Source organism: Nerophis lumbriciformis, linkage group LG13 (genome assembly GCF_033978685.3).
Source record: "Nerophis lumbriciformis linkage group LG13, RoL_Nlum_v2.1, whole genome shotgun sequence".
NCBI classification, from domain to species: Eukaryota; Metazoa; Chordata; class Actinopteri; order Syngnathiformes; family Syngnathidae; genus Nerophis; species Nerophis lumbriciformis.
The window spans coordinates 30,379,798-30,401,877 of record NC_084560.2 but is presented as its reverse complement, the minus strand read 5'-3'; the positions used below and the strand labels follow the sequence as shown (position 1 = coordinate 30,401,877).

General features: G+C 39.0%; 1 protein-coding gene across 10 annotated transcripts in view; it reads right to left on the bottom strand.

Annotated features, from left to right (window-relative positions):
- Window positions 1-22,080, bottom strand: part of pou2f1b (POU class 2 homeobox 1b) — a 36,993-nt gene that overhangs the window by 10,733 nt on the left and 4,180 nt on the right. Inside the window, exons 2-12 of one of the 10 annotated variants that reach the window (XM_061971074.1) lie at window positions 17,527-17,608; window positions 10,475-10,513; window positions 9,985-10,076; window positions 9,288-9,383; window positions 8,395-8,574; window positions 8,017-8,131; window positions 7,820-7,911; window positions 7,567-7,740; window positions 4,140-4,281; window positions 3,895-4,034; window positions 3,594-3,782 (exon numbers count right to left, since the gene is read on the bottom strand). In XM_061971074.1, coding sequence (XP_061827058.1) covers window positions 3,594-3,782; window positions 3,895-4,034; window positions 4,140-4,281; window positions 7,567-7,740; window positions 7,820-7,911; window positions 8,017-8,131; window positions 8,395-8,574; window positions 9,288-9,383; window positions 9,985-10,076; window positions 10,475-10,513; window positions 17,527-17,608 — 1,341 coding nt within the window. Of the gene's footprint in view, window positions 1-3,593; window positions 3,783-3,894; window positions 4,045-4,139; window positions 4,282-7,566; window positions 7,741-7,819; window positions 7,912-8,016; window positions 8,132-8,394; window positions 8,575-9,287; window positions 9,384-9,984; window positions 10,077-10,474; window positions 10,514-10,708; window positions 10,995-17,526; window positions 17,609-22,080 lie in introns of those variants that run through there. The other 9 variants (XM_072914483.1, XM_072914484.1, XM_072914486.1 and 6 more) reach the window with 9 other exon arrangements.

Here is a 22,080-nt window from a genome sequence, read left to right as displayed (position 1 = left end):
ATTAAGTAACGTAACGCACGTTGTGTAAACAATGCACACCGAGGCACAACACACGGCATGCTAGCAGCTAACGGGCTAGGATAGACTGACCATACGTCCTCTTTTGCGGAGCTGTCAGGGCGGAGTTTTTTAAATGCCTCAAATGTCCGGCATTTTGAGTTAGGTTTGCGTGTATTTTCAATGTACATTCAGGGTTAAGAAGGGGTTAAAAACAAAACAAATTGTGCACGCAGCAGCATTCGTGAAGGAGGGGCAGAGACAGAGAAAGCGAGAGAGTTATGATAAACGCGCATGCGTCGCCAGGCTCTGCTTTTTATCAGATTTAATTTTTTATTATCTATAGCAGGGGTGTCAAAAGTGTGCCCCGGAGGCCATTTGCGGCCCACAGCTAATGTTTTAAAGGCCCACGGCACATTCTAAAAATAATATTAAAATAAACAAAAACATAAAAAAAGTGAAATGAAAAAGCTTAAAGGTTAAATGAAATCTAGAAAAAGTTTTAATGTTGACTAATAAAACAAAGCTGTTTTTTTTTTTTCAAACTGTCATTGCTCAAAACATAATATTGAATCAAAATCAATGTTATTATGAATTATTGACCTATCCAAGGCTCCGATTACTTCACATCAAATATTCCACTAAGAAAAATATTTTTGGTGGAAGATTTTGCAAATTTGGTAAATAAATAACCCAAAAATGTATATTTTGTTGTTTTCTTACTGTACCGAAAATGAACCGAACCGTGACCTCTAAACCGAGGTATGTACCGAACCGAAATGTTTGTGTGTGTGTGTGTAAATATATATATATATATATATATATATATATATATATATAAAACATTTATAAGACTAAAAGACGTACAAGGTTTGCGAGTAAATAGATATGATCAAAATAGTATCAATCTCATGGAGATTCCCAAACCATTTTGAGAGATAATGAGAAAGCCAGTCACGTGATACGTGACAGAGGTGGAACCACAACAATGCCAATCATGCCGACTTTGTGAGAGCCAACAACGATTACTTTGGGAAAAATTAAAAACCAGAACTTGTTTTTTTTAGCCTAAACATAAGGACGAGCTACAAGTTTTAGAAGCTGTGCTAAACAGATCCAGCTTTAGTGAACCACTATCGCATCACGTAGCACTATTATTAAGTGCAAGAAATACAAATTACGAACATAATAAAACAATCCATTACTGTACAGCAAAGGTGTCCAAACATTTTCCAGCGAGGGCCACATGGAGAAAAATGAAGGTTGCGAGGGCCACTTTTATACATTTTGGGTATATGAAAAATACTCAAACCAAAACAATGTAGGTGAACATATGCTAACATTTGAAAAACACTTCTACATCTTAGCTTTGTGTTATAGATAAAGCACTAAAATCATTCATGATTATTTTAATCATGATTTTATTTGTATTTATGTTAACTGTGCTCGAAAGTTAGCTTGTATTTACTAATATTGCTGTTATACCGTCAACTGAAACGCTTTTGAGGGCTTTAGTACACTCAAAAACATCATGTCTCACAAGAAATGTGCACACTTTTTCATCATGACAGGACACACGGAAATCATCAAAGACCTCATACAGTAAGACGCTCAGGTTGTCGGCCATTTTGGTTTTCAGGTCCCATTTTTGGGGGATTTGGTCCCGTTTAATTTTTCATAGTTTTTTGTTCTAATTTGATTGATTGAGTTTTTTGTTCTAATTTGGGACCGGTTTAGTTTGTCAATAGAATGTGTCACGGGCCAATAAAAATCGCGCTGCAGGCCGTAAATGGCCCCCAGGCCGCACTTTGGACACCCCTGCTGTACAGTGTCTGCTCTCACTGCGATGACGACTGATAGGATGTTCATATCTTTCCGTTTTTATCTTTCCGTTTTGATGAAGAATTAATCATAATCCACACAAAAAGTTGCTGCCTGCAGACACCATCTGCGATTGTCATGTCTTTGTCTCCATCTCCAGTTATAAATTGAATGTCACAGATGAAGAACTTCTAGATTAATGGCTACACCCTCCTATTATTCAGACGAGAGGCATGATTTATAATCTAAAATAACTTTGACGAGTTGAGACACGATGCAGCAGCAGGACACTGACCGACTCAATGCTGCAGCATAAGCTAGTTACTTCTCTGTTAACGATGCACCGCTAAAAATAGTTTGTCTGCGTTAGCACTTATAATAACAATATTGCTAATAATAATTCAGGTCATGATATGGAAATAGAGTATTGTTGTCAGGTTTTGGATTGTTATTTAGAGAGCTTTGTGGGCAGAATAGGGAGCTGCCACTGACCAAATTATTAGCTGACTTTTTATGTAATTATTTATTTACAAATTAAAATGCATAAAAAAAAGAAAAACGTAAGTGTTCATGACTTATATAGGGATTGCGAATGAAAGGCAGCACATATCTTTCCAATTTTCGCATATTTCCGGTATGACTGATCTGCTGATATGGTCAGAGCGCAGAAGCGTTCCCATCGTGACGTCATCCGACCCCGAATCAGACATTCGGAGCAGAATATTTAAAGGGGCCGTCTGAAATTGTGGCATTTTGTGATGTTTAGACGGTATTTTCACATATTTCTTGGAAATACAATTGGATATGGTTCAATGGATACAATGAAACACAATTAAGCATACAAAGTCAACTTGTTTTTCCATTCTACTAGTACTTAAATTAATTGTATTGCATGGGACAGCCACATTATTTTGCAATGCGTTTTATATCTGGTTCCATGGTTATTGGTCTGTCAAATTTGGCAAATGTAAACATAATGATTCTCAAAGCTAAAATGCACCACTGATACATATTTTAAGACTATGATACCAATATTGTATGGGTACATCTTTCAAAACTGATACTAATGACGAACAAAATATATTTATGGCATTGATGCAAGTATGAATGTTTGATTCTTGATATTATGTGACATCCATAGAATAAAAAGAAATAATTTGTACAGAATTCAGTCGTTTGATGCAGATGCAATGGGCAGGACTACAGGAATGCAATTGTAATGAGACTGCAGAGACCCATGTTATGTAAATTACTATTGTTGGTCCTAAGATACAGTTGGCTGTAAATACGATGTACATTTATTGTTATTTACTAAACATTGAGTGTTTACTGCTAGTAGTGTTTGATGCTATTCCTCTTTAGTTTAGGGTTATCAACTTTTCCTAAAAAGCTCATGTAATAGATGTGGTATGAAATAAACTCAACAAAATCTACTGGAGTTGAGCTGACAAAGCGTCCTCTACCATCTTCTCAGCCTTTTCAGGTGCAGGCAGAAGAAAGTTTTAAAGAACTTAACAGTTAAAATGAGACTTTTTCTCTGAGCTGTAGTATAACCACCGGTAATATTTGTCATGAAGTTGAAAAAACAGGCAAAATGTGTAAATACTTAGGATGCAAATTGTGCCACTTTCTGTAAACTCCCTTAAAATGTCCCTTTTTTAAATGCAAATATTGACAGGTATGGGACATGTAGTCATTCAAACATTTGAAATGATGTCACAGTTTTGGGGCACTTTGCATTAGTTCCCCTTATGTCGGTTTGTGTGTTTCCTTACCAATGTGCTACTGGGTGAAAAGATAGTTTTGATGGGGGTGACACCCCCGCCGATGCTGCCAGCGCTCGGCGGGTTGATTCTCTTCTCTTTCTGCCGGCGATTGCAGAACCAGACCCGAATTACCTCCTTCTCCATGTTGAGCTGGTCGGCGATCATGGTGATCTCTTCAGAGGTAGGTTTTTGGTTCTGCTAGAAGAGGGCAAAGACGCCGGAGAGTACTTGTCAGCACAGGTCAGTCGTGACCGCACACATCTACTCTAAGCGTGAGGTCAATGTGTTACTGATACAACTGGTTTCTCACCTCCAGAAAGCTCTTTTCTAAGGCCACACGGATGTTTGTCTCAATACTGGTCCTCTTCTTTCGTCTGCGGTTGATCCCCTCGATGGTTATGTTTGAAGAGCCGAGGGGGCTGGACAGCGCCTGGTCAGAAGTCAGGTTGTCTGCACAAACAGCACCGACGAAAAAGAAGGAGAGGAAGGTAAAGACGTCTGGCTTGCGACAAGTTTCACCGTTAAACAACATTATAAGGAGGCTCAGGGACAAACCTGCATCGTTGAGCCACTTCTCCAGCAACGGCTTGAGTTTGCACATGTTCTTAAAGCTCAGATTCAAGGCCTCGAAGCGGGAGATAGTAGTTTGGCTGAAGTCATTTCCATACAGCTTACCCATGGCCAGGCCAACATCTCCCTGGAACATAAGAAAGAGGAACGTAAGGATGTACTCCAGGGATATTCAACAAATTGTTTTGGGGGCCACATTTCCAGAAAGCTAAGGACCGGGGTCCAGACCCTTTACTATCAGTTTTACTTTGTATATTCAGGAGAACCAGCATCCTCTACTGAAGACATTTGGTTTTGTTCTGTTTATTTTTTTAGAGTTACAGGACCGATCTGCTGTTTGAGGACCGTCTTCAAACAAAGCGAGTCAAAGATCATCTGTTTTACAGCACCAAAGTGTTTTTAAGAATCTGCTGCAAAAGTGAGTTTCTGACAAGTTTTTTTTAACTAAACTCACGGGCCACCAGTTGAATAGCCCAAATGACGAAAAAGAGGACCTAAAATGGAACCTCGAGGAACACCACTAGTATAACTTTAGATGTTGAACAAATGACTACTGACTGCATCTGAAGTAAACAAGCGACAGCAACACATTAGCTACATAAATCATATTACGTAAAAAATGTGTGACGGCCAAATGGGGGGTGGGGGGGGGGGGACTTAAAGGGGTGCCTTGAGGACCGCTTCGGTTACTGTATGTAAATCAAAAGTTTGGACCACAGTGTTTTAAATGTTTTTAGCTAGGTTAAAATGTCAATGAAAGGATCTGCCAATGCGTTTAAAATGGTCCAGCACTAGTGTTTTTAGGAATTTTCTGCAAAAATGTTTGTCTCCCAAGTTTTGACCTGAACTCAGAGGCCAGTATAGTGTCATTCCAGGGCTGTATTTAGCTCCCCGGCCGCCAGTTGAATAGCCCTTTTGTACTCGCACAAGGCCATTCGTACACATCTAGGCTCCGGTGCAATTCCTCATCCCTCTCATGCTGCCATCTACTTCTCCCATTGCTTTTATTCAGCTGTTTTGGATTGTTTTCAATCTTATTTCAAACCATGCTGATTATTTTGTGCAATGTGGCCAGTGTGACTAAGAAATTAAAAGACACGTCTATATCCATCCATCCATTTCCTACCGCTTATTCCCTTTGGGGTCGCGGGGGGCGCTGGAGCCTATCTCAGCTAAAAGACACGTCTATATTGCACACACAAATGTAGTCATGGTTGAGCAAGCGTGCTTTGGGTTTGACTTTAGGATCATTTTAGGTTTTGCATTTTGTTTCTAGTATGAAATGTGTCAACTTTCATTAAGAATCAGCATGGATTGGTCGCATTAGTCATTTTCTGATTCTGCGACGTCGCATGCGTAAATATGTATGTGCATTGACTGGGCTCTGATCTATACACTGACATTAGTCAAACTAAACAATTAGTCAAATATCGGCCTTTAGGTATCATCAGCTTAGTATAAGTACGCCCTTTAAAGTAGGCCCGGGCCGATAACAAATTTTGCTTGGCGATATGTTGACCTACAAACTATTGCAGTTAAAATGATATTATTGTCAACAATTTTTTCAGACCAAGTTAACCATTAATGTAATAGTCATACATAATAATAATAATAATAATAACGTAAATAAACTTGTATTTCTCGTATTTTTTAACATTGTAATTTGAATATATCTCAATATCAAGTTAAATAAAACAAAATAATGAAAATTAAAAAAAATATATACCGGTACACAGTCTGTTTGCAAAATTTTGCATTTGAATAAAAATCACAACCAAAAGCAATAAAATAGGTTCCGTCTTTGTTAAGGAAGGGGTGGTGTACCCTTAAATATACACAACCCAAAATAAATAAAATGGCTAAAAACTTAATTATAACGATTGACATTTTTACTTTCAGAATAAACATTAAATATTGTTATGACTTCATAAGAGCCATATTATTTTTAATTGTGTGTTTATATAGGTTTATCTACTTCCATTTTAATTTATAAATGTTTCAGAATGTTTTTTTTAATAAATGCAAATTGGGTGATCACTTTGTTTCGCTTTGGGTTTTCTGCAGCACCTCCGCCGGTTTCAACTCAACACTGGAGTATATATCGATCACTTTGTGCAAAGAGAGCACAGCCTTTATGTCCAATGTGAATACTGTAGCTCAGTAGTTTAGACAGTAATGTGTTTATCCAAGTTTATAATGGGGTATGAAATTTCTTAATGGGAAAAGACGTTAATGTCTCTTGTTTTCAAGTTAGCATTTGAGCTAGCTAACACCAGTGGTTCCATAATTTTATCAACATTTTTTGATCATTTTAATGTAATAGGTTATTAAGTTTTACCATCATTATTAGCATTTATGTGGTGCATGTAGTACAAACGCCCGCATCTGCTCAAACTGATGCATAGAGTGACCGTTCTTGCAGCCCGTAACAACGCAGGTACATGGCGATTTATCGAGGCACAGTTATCAGATTCATTTTCATTGTGTGTGCGTCTGTGTGTGTGTATATGGTAGGGGGGGAAACCAGTGGAGTGCCGAAAAAGAAAGCCCAGAAAAACAACAAAGTGGATGAGAGAAAGAAAACGAAAGAAAATGTCAAAAAGTTTTGCGATCATTTAAAAGTTAAAAAGACTCACATTGTGGTGAAACGTTTGCTCTGTCAAAGAGCTAGCATTTGTCAACAGCACTACATCAATAATAGAGCACATTACCAGAAAACATCCTTTAGTTTATGTGTAAGAGCAGCAAACCAGCAGAAACAAGGTAAAGGTCTATTTTGGCTGCAAACGCTACCTTATATGAGTGACTTGCATAATGAATATTTGACTCAAACACAATTGAGGACATGTTAGAATCTACAGTTTGTATGTTAATGCAAAAAAAAAATCAAACAACCGTCTTCCAATAAATACCTTTTCAAATATGTATATGTTAAATTGTTAAATACATTGTGACTTAACATACTTTATTAATTTATTAAGTAGTCTTATTGTTTAGTTTGGTTCTTTAAGACTTCAAAGATTTTTTATTGTATTAGTTATACATACCTTGTTCATGCTCATCTGGCTACACTGCATTTTTTTCATTTTTTACTTATTAACTTATCTTTTTTAAAAGTAATATATTGCGATGCTGTTGTTGTAAAAGTGCAATTTGTGCCTTTATAAGAAGAAAGAATACAGGTCATTTGAAAAATCCTTGTTTATTTTAACTATTTTCCCTGAAAGACAGTTTGAGGCTAGAAAGTGCGTTTTATTTGATTACTCGATTTATCGAACATATTCATTTAAAGAATACTCGATTTTTGAAATAATCGATAGCTGCAGTCCAAGCAGCGACATCTAAATACCTGACCCAATGCTGAGCACTTCCAAATGACTGAACCACATTGTTCAATTGATCAGATTCTCACCTGTGTAAAGCCCAATTTGATCCGCCTCTGTTTGAAGGTCTTTGCAAACTGTTCGAGTTCCTCCAGATCACTCGGCTCCTCCAAAACGGGCGTATCCAAGCGTTTGGGTGGCGTCTGACTGTGGGGAAGTGACTGAAGGGGCGTGGTCGCTGTGGTGCGGGTTGGAGTCGCAGGCTGCAAGTTACAAAAACACCAATTAGATTTGACAGGGTGCCAAGTAGGAATTACGGCACATTGAGAACGCAGCACCAACCTGTGTCGCAAGGGATATACTTGTGTGAGTCGTCAGTGGGTTGGCTTGGCTCTGAGGTAGTTGAGTTAGAAGACTCTGGGCTTGCAATATGCCTACACGGGGGCAGGTGATAAAAAGCAGCTTCTCTTACAGTGCAATATTCTCAGTGAAACTGCCCCCCCCCCTGCATGTTGTCTAAACTGTGTTGTTCTGCTTACTCTGCTGCGGCGTCTGCGAGATGATGAACTGAGCCGGCTGCAGCGGCGTGCCGATCGGGTGGCCGGGCTGCACTAGAACAAACTGGGGCAGACTTAAATTCTGCTGCTGCAGCTGCTGAAAGACAAGTAGTATTTGTACTAGAAACAGACTGACACATTTAAATATTGTAATTTACATCATCAACAAGGGATAAGTAGATACTTGCATTGTAATAGGGATAACAACACAAATAGTGGCCTCTGCTGTCCCAATGAATAAACTCAAAGATTTTTTGGGACAATTTTGATTATAGACGGACATTACAAACTGCTTTAATTTTGATTTTTTTTTTTCATGACTTCAATAGAAAAAACAGCTGGACAGTGCCTGAGTCTTACAGGAGAGATCTGGATGGGTTGTGAGAGGGGTAGCTGGGTGATGGGCGTGGCTGCGGATGCTGAGATACTGGCCCCAGTGGTGCCGTTCTGCTGGTTGGCTGAATGCTGCACAGCAGCAGCCAGGAGCTGAGCCTGGGCCTGGTGGAGCAACAGCTGCTGCTGTGCTGGGGTCAGAGTCAGCTGGGGAAGAGAAACATCAGAGTTTATACCAAGAGAGAAGAAATTAATGCTGTACAATTCACATCAATGGATGAGTTTGTGCATTTGCTAGATGTCTTTGATACCTGTGTAATGTTAAATTATGAGATCCATGAGGGTACTACAGCAACAGAAAAAAGGTAATTGTAAAATATATAGATAACAGTCTGGTCCATCTTCACGAGGTAGAAAATAATCTAGTGGACTGCAGTGGTTGATACTGCTGGAAAGGGCTGTAGAAATGGTTGCTGCAAGATTCTGTTATGAATTTAAAAGCACTCTGTAGGACACGCTCTTGCATCCAGGTGATAGTAAAGTGGATGCGTTGACGTAATGAATGGCAGCATACACTTTCATTCGGAACTTTACAAAGGTATCAAAGCTTAATGATGCCAGGCGGGCCGATGGGAAGACGAGCCATGCAGTGAAACAAATTACGTCACTTTCAAATCAAAAATGTTCATAATCTATAAACCTAAATGGCCTAGGCTATAAATGTGAGAGCACAGGTTAGGAAAAAAAACCCACCACTGAGCCAACATGTGGTTGCATTCACAGACAGTTGGACAACCATAAACGATGAACAGGCAGACAGGCAAAGGAGGCAGAGGGCCTTGCAGCGACAGAATCAGTGCAGGCAACTGTGTCCTCACTTTTGCCAGACTGGCGGAAACATGAGGCAATAGGCCACTTACTCCTGCAAGCTGTCCCCCGGCCAACATTAGCTGGGTTTGAGGCAACACGCTCTGCTGGACGGATGTGGGAAGAGCGCTTGAGTCTTCTGACTTTGACTAGTGGAGGCGGAGAGGCAGAAATGAGCATTGTTGACTTAATGAGCGCTTATACGTCTTTTCATCTGAGGGGATTTGAGATCAAGTTAAATCAGATTATTGTTATTATTACCAGATCTATGTTATCAACAGAAAATACTGAATATGAAACCGAAAAAAGCCACCTGAGTGACTTTGTGAGTGTGAGGGAGAGCATTTGAATTCAAAGAGGAAGTGTGAACACTTCAAAAACAAGAAGAAAAAAAGTGCCGCAGCCTTCTGAGACAAGGGAGGGAAGGGAGGCGCCGCCACGATTGCTAATTAAAATAGCGGTTATGCGGCGCATGTAAAATTCTGCATAGATTTGCATATTCCCCGCCATCTGTTTCCGGGCAACGGCGGGTAGCAGCTAATTAGCATACCGGCTTGATTAATCTGCCTTGTTGCCAGGCGACGCCAGAGGAGCCGAGGCTCATTTAAATGAACTCTGTGTGCATACAGGGGTGCAGACTAGCAGCACACACCTTTAAAGTTCATCTCAAAATCCCCGCTTGCACCACTGCACTCTGAATCATTGATGATTCCATTTTTCAAGAGTAAGCTCAGGTCAGCAGCGTGTTACCTGTTGGAGGAGGGCTTGTGCGTGAGCGTTGGTCATTGCAGTAGTGGTCGGCACGTTCAGCCTCTGAAAGTCCAATCCATTGATTTGGATTCCTGTGGAAAGAAACGCACATGTCTGGTGAGCACAGTTCAAAGATGTGGGGCCGTTTAAACTTTTAACAACAAGCTAGAAACATTCAAACTAATTGCATAGTGACCTTATTTGATCATGTAGCCATGCAAACTGTTTAGTAGGTTTATAAATATCATGCAACACACAAAGTAGCAAATCAGAAAAGTAGCAGTAAGGCATAACATTCAGCAGAAACAAGTATAAGCAACCAACAAAGTAGCAAATTAAGATGCTTTTCTCCCCCAAACAAAGTGTGACAAATTGACAATGTTTCTAAAGATGTGTGCAAATGTTAATGCCACGATGAAACCTGTTGCATGGGTTGAGAATGTCAACCAAAGAGCAAAACAGGCACACAAAAAAAATCAAGGTCACTCACCAGTGTTCCTGTCACCACTTTGTGGCTCCATTTTTACATCTGCAAGAGGCAGACGGGGGACAGTTGAATCATCCTCTACTAACACTGTTGTTTTAATGCATTTACAATCTGCATGACGATGACAATGCAAAGTAGACCAAAACACCATAAGTGCTATGCAAAAAAAATGTGAAGTATCAGGTGGGGAAAAATCAAGCAAAGTTCCAGGACACCTGAGACACTACAAAAACTCACCGGTCTTAGCTCCACCTGTGGTTTCAAGCATGGTTGCCAGGGGGAAAAAAATGCCTCTGCCGGACAACCCCCCCCCCCTGACTGTGCGTCCGGCACTCTGCTCCTCCCACTTCCCTTCTCCTCGCCACTGGCCGCTGTGCAGAGTTCAATAGCAGCAGTGGCTCTGCTCGGCCACACGGTTCACTGAACAACACCGGGATACGCACAGGCAAAGCTAACAGGGTTTAGGCAAACAGCCCTCTTTCCCTCTCACTTCTTTTCTTATAGCACTGCCGCTCTCCCACTCTCCCTCTCTCTCTCTCTCCCCACAAGAGTGGCACTACTTGTGGAAAAAAATAAGTTAACCCTCTTTCTTGCTGCATTGAAACAAATGACAAGTGCAGCTGGGCCTATCCCCCCTCCTCCCACTCTATAATGAAGCATAATCAGTATTCAGCTGATTAAAGCTGTATGCAAATCTTCCGCCGCCTCGTTAGCAATGCCCGGCTTTGAAGTCCTCCGAGTGACGCATTTCACACTGGGATAAAATGAAAGCTTTCTGCATAATTTAAAGCTCCTATAAATATTTATCAGCTTATTAGCATATTAATTGGATGTCTTTTGGTTGACGATAGCAGGAGAAAAAACAGGGTATCAGGGCGTTTCAGCAGCAGCACCTTTTTACTGAGGGGGGCTTCAAATTAATTAACTAAGAGCAGGTAGACGGCTGCAGAAAGGCGGCTATTTCAGGGCATCCATTGCATTTACCGCCCTCGGGCTTAAACGCTGAAAGAGAAATGGTTGTTACGAGGATTGGTGATAGGAAAACGGGGGTACTCACTCAATCGGAAAGCAATAACTCTACATTAATACAACACAAGCCTGTCATTATTTGCAGGACCCCCTGTGGCTAAAGCATTCCACAGCCAGCAACTACAGCAATGGCGGGTAGATTGCTGCCGATGTTTATCAAGGTTTTTTTTGAAGGGAGGCGGTGGGGATTAGCATATTTAGATTAGCTTTACATTCCATTAGTGTTTCACTTTTGGAGCTACTTGAAATGTACTTTTAGGCAGTGGTAATGCAGTGGAGGTGGGGCCTGCATGTGTGTCCATTGGACCCCAGCGCCTGGGCTGGAATGTGTGGCTGTATGGCAGTCCACAAGGGGAAAAGGGGGCTTAGGAACTAATTCCACATCAGCACTAATCAACTTACAGACCCGCCAGAAGAAAAATAACCCAACCTACCCTTCAGTGAGTGACAGAGGCCGCAATACTATACAGTATCTCTAAGTACTTATTATGTATCATTAAAGATTTACGGTATCTCACAAAAGTGAGTACACTACTCACATTAAAGTAACCATTTTATGACAATATACAGAACATCCTCAAGGGACAAAACTAAAGAAAGTAAACTTAGATCTGCTTTAGAGTAGTCTGTGTGCAGCTTGTATAGCAGTATCGATTTACTATTCACCAAAAATTAATTGAAAAAAAGCCATTATGGGCTAAAAAGTAGTAAGTAGCAAGATTAATCGTCTTGTTAGTTAAGTACTGCACAAGTGCTGTGGTGCTGCAATGGTTCATTGAGGGGGAACATGAATCCCAACATGCATGGTGCCACTGTGAAGTAAAAACTAGGGATGCACTGTTATGGAAATTGGAATCGATAACCAACAAAACATTAAGTTCATTATAAACAATAAACATTGAGTTCATTATTTTGCCCAAAATGTATACTCTCTAACAAAAAATATACAAATCATTTTAGGGATAAGGATAATGTCAAAGTATATTTCTTTACTTAACTATAATTTGAGTACAAATATATTTCCTACTATAATTCTGACAAACAATTACAATCATTGCTTGGAGCAAAACATTTTTGGAATTTATTGAGATTTAAACTTTTCAATTACTTTACTGATTGACAACAACCAACAAACATTCTGACTATGATTTCATACAATGAAAAAAACTATCTGTCCAACGCTGCATATATAAATGAGGCCAATAGAACTAAGCCAATGAGGTTCTGGATTGCCGTTAGCAACAACACCGAAACGCAATAATTGTTGACAAAAAAATATGTATTTTTCCCTTACAGCATTAAGTAATAAAAATAGTACAATAAGTGCTTGCCCCTTAGAAAGGCAACATTCAATTGTAGAACATGAAGAAATCATAAAAGGTAATAAACAGTTGCCCGTGCCTCCAAATTAATCATAAAGTTAAACATAAACAACTACTTGTTTTGTCAAGTTATTTTGCTCTAAGGTATTTTCTTTCAAGCTGTAGCCTCTTATCAAATGCTTTCTCACCAGTCCTGTGGTTTTACCTTAGCTGCGGTCGCCGCTATTAACGCTAGATTTTGGCTTAGCAGCAAGGGCAGCTTCATACTGATTTCATAAATCTTCACATTAGTGAATTTTAAGGTGACTTATCAGATTTTATTGCGTTGAAGCTCGTTTTTTAACTTTCCCCGTTTAATTTCTGCAGAACAAGTTTTGCAAACTAGAAGTGAAATGTTTTCTTCTGACATTTTAAAGAAAGCTCACACTGGTGACTGCTGAGCCATGATGCTTTTACAACACACAGTATCATGACATCCCAGATATGCGACCATACCGTAGAGAGGGGTTGAGGTTGAGGCGCCAGCACGAGCCACAGAGAGTCCAACAACAAACACAAATATGATAATAATAAAAGCTTATCGGCACATTTGATCAATTTCTCTTTCATTATCGGAATTATCCATGTAATGTCACAATTGTAAATAATGGTGGAAAACTATCAGCTGCCTATAATATTGTGTATCTCCAGTAAAGAGTAGGAGGCATGGCAGCTTTCCAACATAAAGAGCCCAAGCACACCTCCAAGATGACAGGTGCTTTGCTGAGGAAGTAGTATTACAGCTATGTCTCATCTCCTCTCCTTCAGACCCGTGGCTCTTCAGGTAGAAGGCGGAGGGGCCCAAGGTGTGCAAGACTAAATAAAGATGGTTGCTCTAATGTGTGGGGTGTACTCACTTTTATGAGATGTCTATTTTTTATTTTTGTGTTTGTAGGAAAACCTTTACATTATGTAGTATGATTAAAATTCATTTGTACAAATAAAAGGAAAGCTTTTAACAAACACCTTATCTTAAATCGGCACCTGGTATTCTCTGTAGTTGAGTAAATAAAACCCTCTTGCTTTTATAAGAGGTATAAAAGGTTCCTATTGCTGGGTTGCAATCACGTGACCTAGAGGCACTTCTGGGTTTCATTAGGGTCCTGTTTATTTACCTGCATCAGTGCAAATTTGGGTGTATTTTTAAATGTGTAGAAGCAAATATATATAATATTATTATTAATAATAATAATAATAATAATACCTACCAATAAAAAAATATTTAAATGGGATGTGGTGGATTTATACACTAAGAAAAATAATTTTCGAAAGATTTAAACCATTGATTATCACCGAAGTATACGTTACTGCTCGCCTCGACCACACTTCATTGACACTTATGAGGATTTAAAGAAAAAAAATTGGAGTCACATAATGTCTTAACACCTGACGGGTCCACAAGTTAAGCAATAATCGGTGGAAGACAATAGAGTTGTTTTATTGGTGTGAAGTTCGTATTTTGTCTCACTGTTTAGCTGGATTCCCATGTTGTTCAGCAATGTTTGGTTTCAAACAATATTCAGCGGTATAAAGAGTCGGTATGCTGTTGAGCCTACGAGAGATTTATTCATGTAGTTTATCAATACTACGAAGGATATTTTCTTCATGCTAACAAATATCCCCAAAGACGCTATAATGTGGTCATCCATGTTGAATAAAGCCCTTAGCTTTCTTGCACAACAACAACTAAGCTTTTAATTTCTTCTATGAAAATTGACAACGAAAACAGTGGATTGGGCGAACAATCACACTATTCATTACAAGGACTTAACATGACGTTAGTTCATGTCCACAATCAGGTCTTCGTAGTTATAGTTAGGCATAGCAACTACAACATGACTTAAAAACACAAACCAACTAATGCAATCGCTTGTCCTTTCTTTGTGCTTAGTTCTGCTCTCAAACACTACCTATATATCAGAACTCGATTGCAAGACAGAAAGTTTCTCAAACAAATCATATGTACACACAAACTTTTGACAATGTTATCGCTCCAGACACACATATGGTTCGACTGTATTCCACAAGATGAAAGTTATATTTTCAGAGACATTTCCCATAACGCATTTTCCCTGACTTTATGAACCACTTCTGTTTGGAAATACTTTTCATTAAAGTCCCATCTCTGTATTTAATCGCTTGGAACAGCATAGCAATGCGGCATTTCCAGTTTAAACTCTTCATTTAGTAACACTTCTCACTTGATTTAACGCTACGCTCAAGCTTGTTGACCCTCATGTGAATTACACTGCGACAAAGCAAAGTGGATGTGATGTCATATGCAACCCAGCATTACAGAACTGCGTACAAACTTCTTCTTAATCCAAACCACAACATGGGTTGACATTGACAATTAGCCTTTTTCTGCACAATAGTTCAAGGATCAGCATCCAATTGAACGTGTACAAGATGACTTAAAAAAGACTGCAGTGGAACAACGCAACGGACAATTACCCTGCACAGACAATTTTAAATAACCATCTTATTAGCACCGTTACACGGGAAGGCTGGGGAGGAGTTAATGCAAACAGAGATTCAACATGACACAAAGACCAAACTTTGACCATACACCCGCACAATACAACAAGGACCTGATCAACTGAGATCCAAAATAAGTGCTAAATATTGCATGCACTATCATTATTATTGTGATCTACGGAAACTGCTAACGCAATTGATAAGTGCAAAAGTAGTAGAGATTTTTGCAGTAATACAGACTGTTACCATGGAGACAGTCATTTAGTGTAGATTCATGCGCCAACCTGTGGTGTTTTGTTGTGGAACATGCAACACACAACTGTGAACTGCGTCACCTTCTCTCACAATATTATGCTAGATCCACTCGACGTCCTTTGCACCGGTCGCTCAGGGGAGGGGTCCCCACATCTGCGGTCCCCTCCAAGGTTTCTCATTGTCATCCCATTGGGTTGAGTGTTTTCTTGCCCTGATGTGGGATCTGAGCAGAGGATGTCGTTGTGGCTTGTGCAGCCCTTTGAGACACTCGTGATTTAGGGCTATATAAGTAAACTTTGATAGATAGATAGATAGATAGGAGAGATATCTCAATAGACACTTAATCTATATCAATATAAAATGCGTTCGATAAAATAGTTGATGTAAATATATATTTTTTGGTCGGAAAAAAACAGAAAAGATGAAGCAAGATTTGTTTCATGAAGTCACTTGCGCTATGGGACTACAGGAAACAGGAAGTGTCACTAAGCAATGGGAGGGACACGCTAACAGCCAATTACTTAACGGTATTCACTGAGAAATGGGAGGGACACGCCAACAGCCAATCACGTAACAGTATCAACTACACCTTTCCTGCCGTTCGGCTCCCAGTCCCAGACTGTAGTTGATGAGCGCATGGGAGACATTCCCTCCAGGGCCAATGTTTTCGTCTGGGGTAACACCCTTCCCTTTAACCGTGGGTCTGCTAAGCTCTGCTTTCGGGTTGAAATGACGAGGCCGCCGATTTGTGACAATTTCATTGCTTTATTCTTATTTCTGCATTTCTACATTCGCCAGTCGCCACTAGTTCTGCACTTGCATGCTACCGCTTGCTTAATGACGTCACTCACCCAACCTGCTGCCATTCTTAAAAGGAGCACACACACATTCGCGACTCTCATAACACTAGTGTGGTTGCGCGTCTTTTTGTGGATTCACTACATGGAGTAAGAAGAGAAACCGTGATATCCACCCAATAATAATAATAGTTTAAGAGGTTGTTCAAAATAATAGTGCTTACAAAGTACAAAGAAGAAGAATTATGAGAAATACTTCCAACCTTATTGAAAATATATTCTTCATCTCAGTATGTTAATAATGACTGAATTAATTAATTAAATATTACAAAACTGTTGTGTATACTAATTCATAGAAGTTATTTTATTCTATGAAAAGGTCAGTAAAGGATTCTATATATTTGTAAACGCTCTGAAGTGGGAAAGGGGTAGGATTAAATAAGCTTTGCTTCTTCCTACTCCTTTTCGGACATGATGTAAAATTAAATGATATGAAATTGTGTGATGTATTATGCTGTAAGTGTGTTCATGTTCGAAATAAACTAAAGAAAGAAAGAAAGAAAGAATGTATTTTTTGTTTTAGTTACCTTAGCAGCGCTCATTCTACCTGGCTCCCAGACACTCTTTCCACTGATAAATAGCATCCTCGGGAAGTTAGAAATTGTTCTACTGTATCTATTTGATAAAAGTGAAAACAAAGGAAGTTGACCAGATTCCGTAAATGACCAAGGAAGTCGCTACTACTACTTTGCAAAATAAAAGTCGCCATACCTTCAAGTGTTATTTACTCGAAAATTAATTAAAGTAACAATGTATGAATGGATATGTATAATGTGATACATTTTGGGGGGTTCTAATCTTTTTATGGCTGTTAAGTAAAGGAGACACTGAGTGTGGATCTACACTAACTTTATTGTTCAACTCACTTATGTTAACAACTTACGCAATGTACTGTACACACATGTAAGAAAATACGCCATAGCGTACACGTCAGTTCTGGTCTTTAACAATTGCTATTTCTTCGGATTTAAAGTACATAATATACATCTTCACATATTACATATAGCGTATTATTTACGCACTATTGATGAGTGATTCACCGAAAATTCGGCCGCCGAAAAAAGAATTTGCTCACCAAAAAACAGATGTTTTGATGACATATCCACTTTCGCTGGCAGGTTGCATCTATCCTCACGCACACGAATGATGTAGCACGCCTAAAGATGACATAAAAGTCGCAATCAAGTCACATTTAGGTCGCATTTCCGTTTGGACTGAAGTCACATTTGAAAAGAGCAGATTCGGACTACCTCCTGATGTGGCCCATATCTGATGCAAAATCAATCAGATTTGAAGCTCTTTGGAGCGTTTAGACTAGCAAAAAAAAAGGAGAAGAAATTTGGTGTGCAGTGAAAACGGGGAAAATAATATAGGACGGAAGCACACAAAAAATGCGACAAAACTCACTTACCAGGCCAAGTTTGATTACACACTGGTTAACTTGTACCCCAATCAACCTACAGATTCAGGAGCTATGATCTAAATAAAAATCGATTATTGATGCATCTTTAATTTATGTATATTGATGCCGTTTTAATTTTTTTTTTCCATCCATCCATTTTCTACCACTTGTCCCCCTAGGGGTTGCGGGGGGTGCTGGAGCCTTTTTATTTCACTAAATAAGCATTTATCACTTGCAACTTTAAAAAACAGTGCATTTGTAATAACAGTTTAATGAATTCCCACATTTATTAAATTAATGGAAATGTGCGCAAAACTGGAATATAAAAGCCATATAATAAATAAACTGGTTGGTAAGGTGGCTCGCTGCTGTCAGCTAAATTTTAAAACTGTCTGCATTACTTTATTTACAATAAATAAATCGATTTTTGATGTTTACTTATCTATTTTGTAATCGTCCCCGTCCGAATTGTGATGCATCTCTTTCCTCCACCACTATTTGATACGGTTATGGTTTCAAAAGACGACAGCCCAACAATACAATGACTCAAAAAGATAGGATGATGGGTTTTATATACATTGACAAAACTAAGTTTGAGTGCGCTCTTTGAAATGACTGCAGATTCAGACAAACACATTCCTGCAGCGGCCCTACGATTAACTCAAAATTAACACCAAGGGATAGAAGTACTGTCCAGTATTCTAGTTATACTAGACACTGAACAGGCTGTGTAGGTTTTACTTAATCACACAACACAAAGTGTCATTTGTTTTGTAGCTAAAAAAAAAATAAAAAAATAAAAATTACACAACTGATTTCATTCCTCTGTGGTGAAGAAGCTTGTCTGACTGGATCCTTTTCTCATTGCTTTGGGATGGCATGTTCTGAATGTATTACTGCCGCAGATGCATTATTCATAGCAAGTGTGTTTACATCAATGAATATTCATGATGGAACTACAAGGCTGGAATCAGGTTGAACTGTATAACTGATTAAATGGAGGCAGGAGAAAAAAATGTGAGGATGCAAATGTATGATCTGTTCCTGAATATTCAAGAGCTGAATAAGTTGCTTGGGTTTGTGTTAAAATAGAAAACATCAAGAAATGTAATTAGCGGATATGTGGCGTAATTAAAAAAACAATTCAAGTCTTACATGTTACGGTATATAGCATTGATATTGTTGTGGCACCATGCATAAAGCTGAATTTAATTATCAAAATCAGTCAAGAAGAGAGAGATAGAGAGACACACACACACACACACACACACACACACACACACACACACACACACACACACACACACACACACACACACCTTTCAATACCCTGCTTTGACTTGCAAAGACCCAACGTGCATGTTTCCCCCGCTTTTAGCACTCCCTGAACGCAGCACAGCTTAGTCAATCACAATAATACGCCATTCTGTTTTCGAACCTTTCTAGTTGAAGAGGAAACTTGATACCACAGCAGCATGTGGTCTTCAGTGTTAAATAAGCACCTTTCCCCTTTGAGCAAACTAACATGGGAGTACAAAACAAAACAGTGTATTCAAGCTGTGTCTTGCCCAGTCACGAACGCTACAGACAACAGTCTATAGAGATGTGTAGGTCCCGAACAAAGCAGCTCTTTTAGACAACTATTTTAAGTGAACAATCGCAGATGGTTTTAAGGCGAATCTGACTGGTCAGATACATAATGTGTGGCGTCTTAGAGTACACACTGAGTAGGAAGGGAAGGGGTTACAGACACAACAAGCGCTTTTACAGATAGAAAAGCAGGAGAGAGTGAGAAAGACAAGCTGGAAAAGTGAGGAAATTAATAAAAGTTTGACACATTTTATTTACAGGCAGAGTTCTGAACTTCTGAATGTGCAAGAATAAAATCAGTCTCGACAAATAAAACTGCATAGATACATTAAAACTGCAAAAATGCAAGTCAAAGCTCCTCTAAATGGCAGGAGTGATGGACTACGTTTTCTTTTTCAAGCAAATACCAAACAGATAACTTCCTGCTTTTCAAAACCGATAGTGATAACATATCTATGTTTCCTTTTTTAAATTTAGATTTAACTGTCGTTTGTGCACAACTTTCTTTGTGATGACTCTGGAAGAGCTTCTTTGGGCTTTAAAAACACTTGTGGAAATGCTGGTGTTTCATACAGCTGATAAGGTTTGAACCTCAATGTTTTTCTCCTCCTCGCAAACTGTTTGCAAAACATTTGGGGTAAATTGCAAGTGACAGTTTCCTCTGAAACAGTGAAGGAGTCCCACACGATCGACACCTTGTTTGTTTACAGTGAGCCCAGTGGAAGTGTATGACATCCTATGAGGAAGGAGAAAAGGAGCGCTTGATTTGTTCAACCTAACCCACCTACAGCGCAGTATGGGTAATCTCGCCTATTTTTTTTTTGTTATCGGATTCATCTGTATGATGTCATAATTCCTCAAATCAGCACGATAATCATCGGTCCGACATTTATCGTGCATACCTTATGAGCAGACGTACAGGTAAGTACCGGTACACAAGAATATGAATATTAATAAGATGAAACAATAGTAAACAGCTGTGTGGATGTTGTGCCCGAAGATGAGTGGCTAAAACAAACAGTCTTCAAACAAGGTCAGTTTCACATTCCACACACTTGTGACCATATCAGATTATAATACACACACAGAGCAATGATTAAGGGAATTATCTAGACAGTTAATGATTCGTATTCAAAACACTACACTGATTAGGAAAAGTAAACAATGTGATGAGTCTCTGAAAATAATGTGCTGCTGTATCTTTAAAATTACCAAAATACACAAATACATGTTATTATGAACGCGCCTGTTACTACATGACATATATACTTACAGTGTGTATATAAATCAATTATGGAGGTTTTTGGAGGTTTTTTAGAGTGTTTTATAGGCCGAATAGAGCAACTCCCATTGGCTCCATTTTTAGTGGGCTTTTGCCGGCGTTTATTTACGATTTAGAATGCATGAAAAATGGGTTTTTGGGGTAATTTTGCCTATCGTTCACAATTATGAGAGACAATAACACACAATCAGACATATTTTTTTAGGATTTTAAAGATGATAAAAAAAACGTTTGAAAGATGCAGCTAGAGGGTGTCACCATTGTAGCCTACAAAACCCTCTAATAACTCCAAAACCATCCAACCTGTTACATATACTCTGCAAGTATATATATAAATTGTAAAACCAGACACATTCATAACTATATGTAATATGTCAAATATTTATCGTATTGGTCCTTTTATACATTACTAGAACTTCTTTCCTTAACCCCCCCTTTTTTAACCCCGTTACCATAGCAAGGCACTTCCAACTTCCAGCAACAAACGTGTGTGACTACTTCCGGAAACAAACGCGAGTGTGTCGTAATCATGGCAGACTGGGTAACAGACGACGAAGATGACTATTTTTGGACAAATAGGATTGACAACCTTATCTTTTTTAAGCTGAATATACGGAGGATAACTGCTGGTTATAGAAGCTTAGCGAGCGCGAAGAGAGGCTGAAACGGAGCACACATAAGGCGAGAGATTGAGGTCGGCGTGACTTGGCGCTGTAAATGTGCCGCTTTGAGCCCAGCTGTGCCCAAAAAAATGGAGTGCTTACCCAAAGTAAACCAGAAAAAATGTCCCCCATCAGCTGGACCAAATACACAACTCTCCATCGAGTGGGATTAAATAAACTCAGTTTCTTCCTACTCATTTTATCATTTATTTATTACAAATTAGAATGCAAAAAAAACCCTTATGTCTTATTGTGTATAATAAGGATCGTGAACATAGGCTAAATTCCCCCGAAGAATGCAGTACCCCTTTAAGAGAAAAATGTTTTGTTTTTTATATGATTCTGTCTCAGGTATTTTTAAATGAATTACTAACAAAAACCAAAATCCATCCATCCATTTTTTACCGCTTGTCCCTTACGGGGTCGCGGGGGGTTGCTGGAGCCTATCCCAGCTGCACACGGGCGGAAAGCGGTGTACACCCTGGACAAGTCGCCACCTCATCACAGGGCCAACACAGATAGACAACATTCACACTCAGATTCATTAACTGGGGCTGATTTAACATATTTATTAACATAATAAACTAATCCATTTGGGGTTGTTTTTTTTTTATATCATGCATTCATGACACAAAATAAAAGGGAACTATGATGTTTTATAGTTCCATCCATCCATCCATTTTCTATCACTTG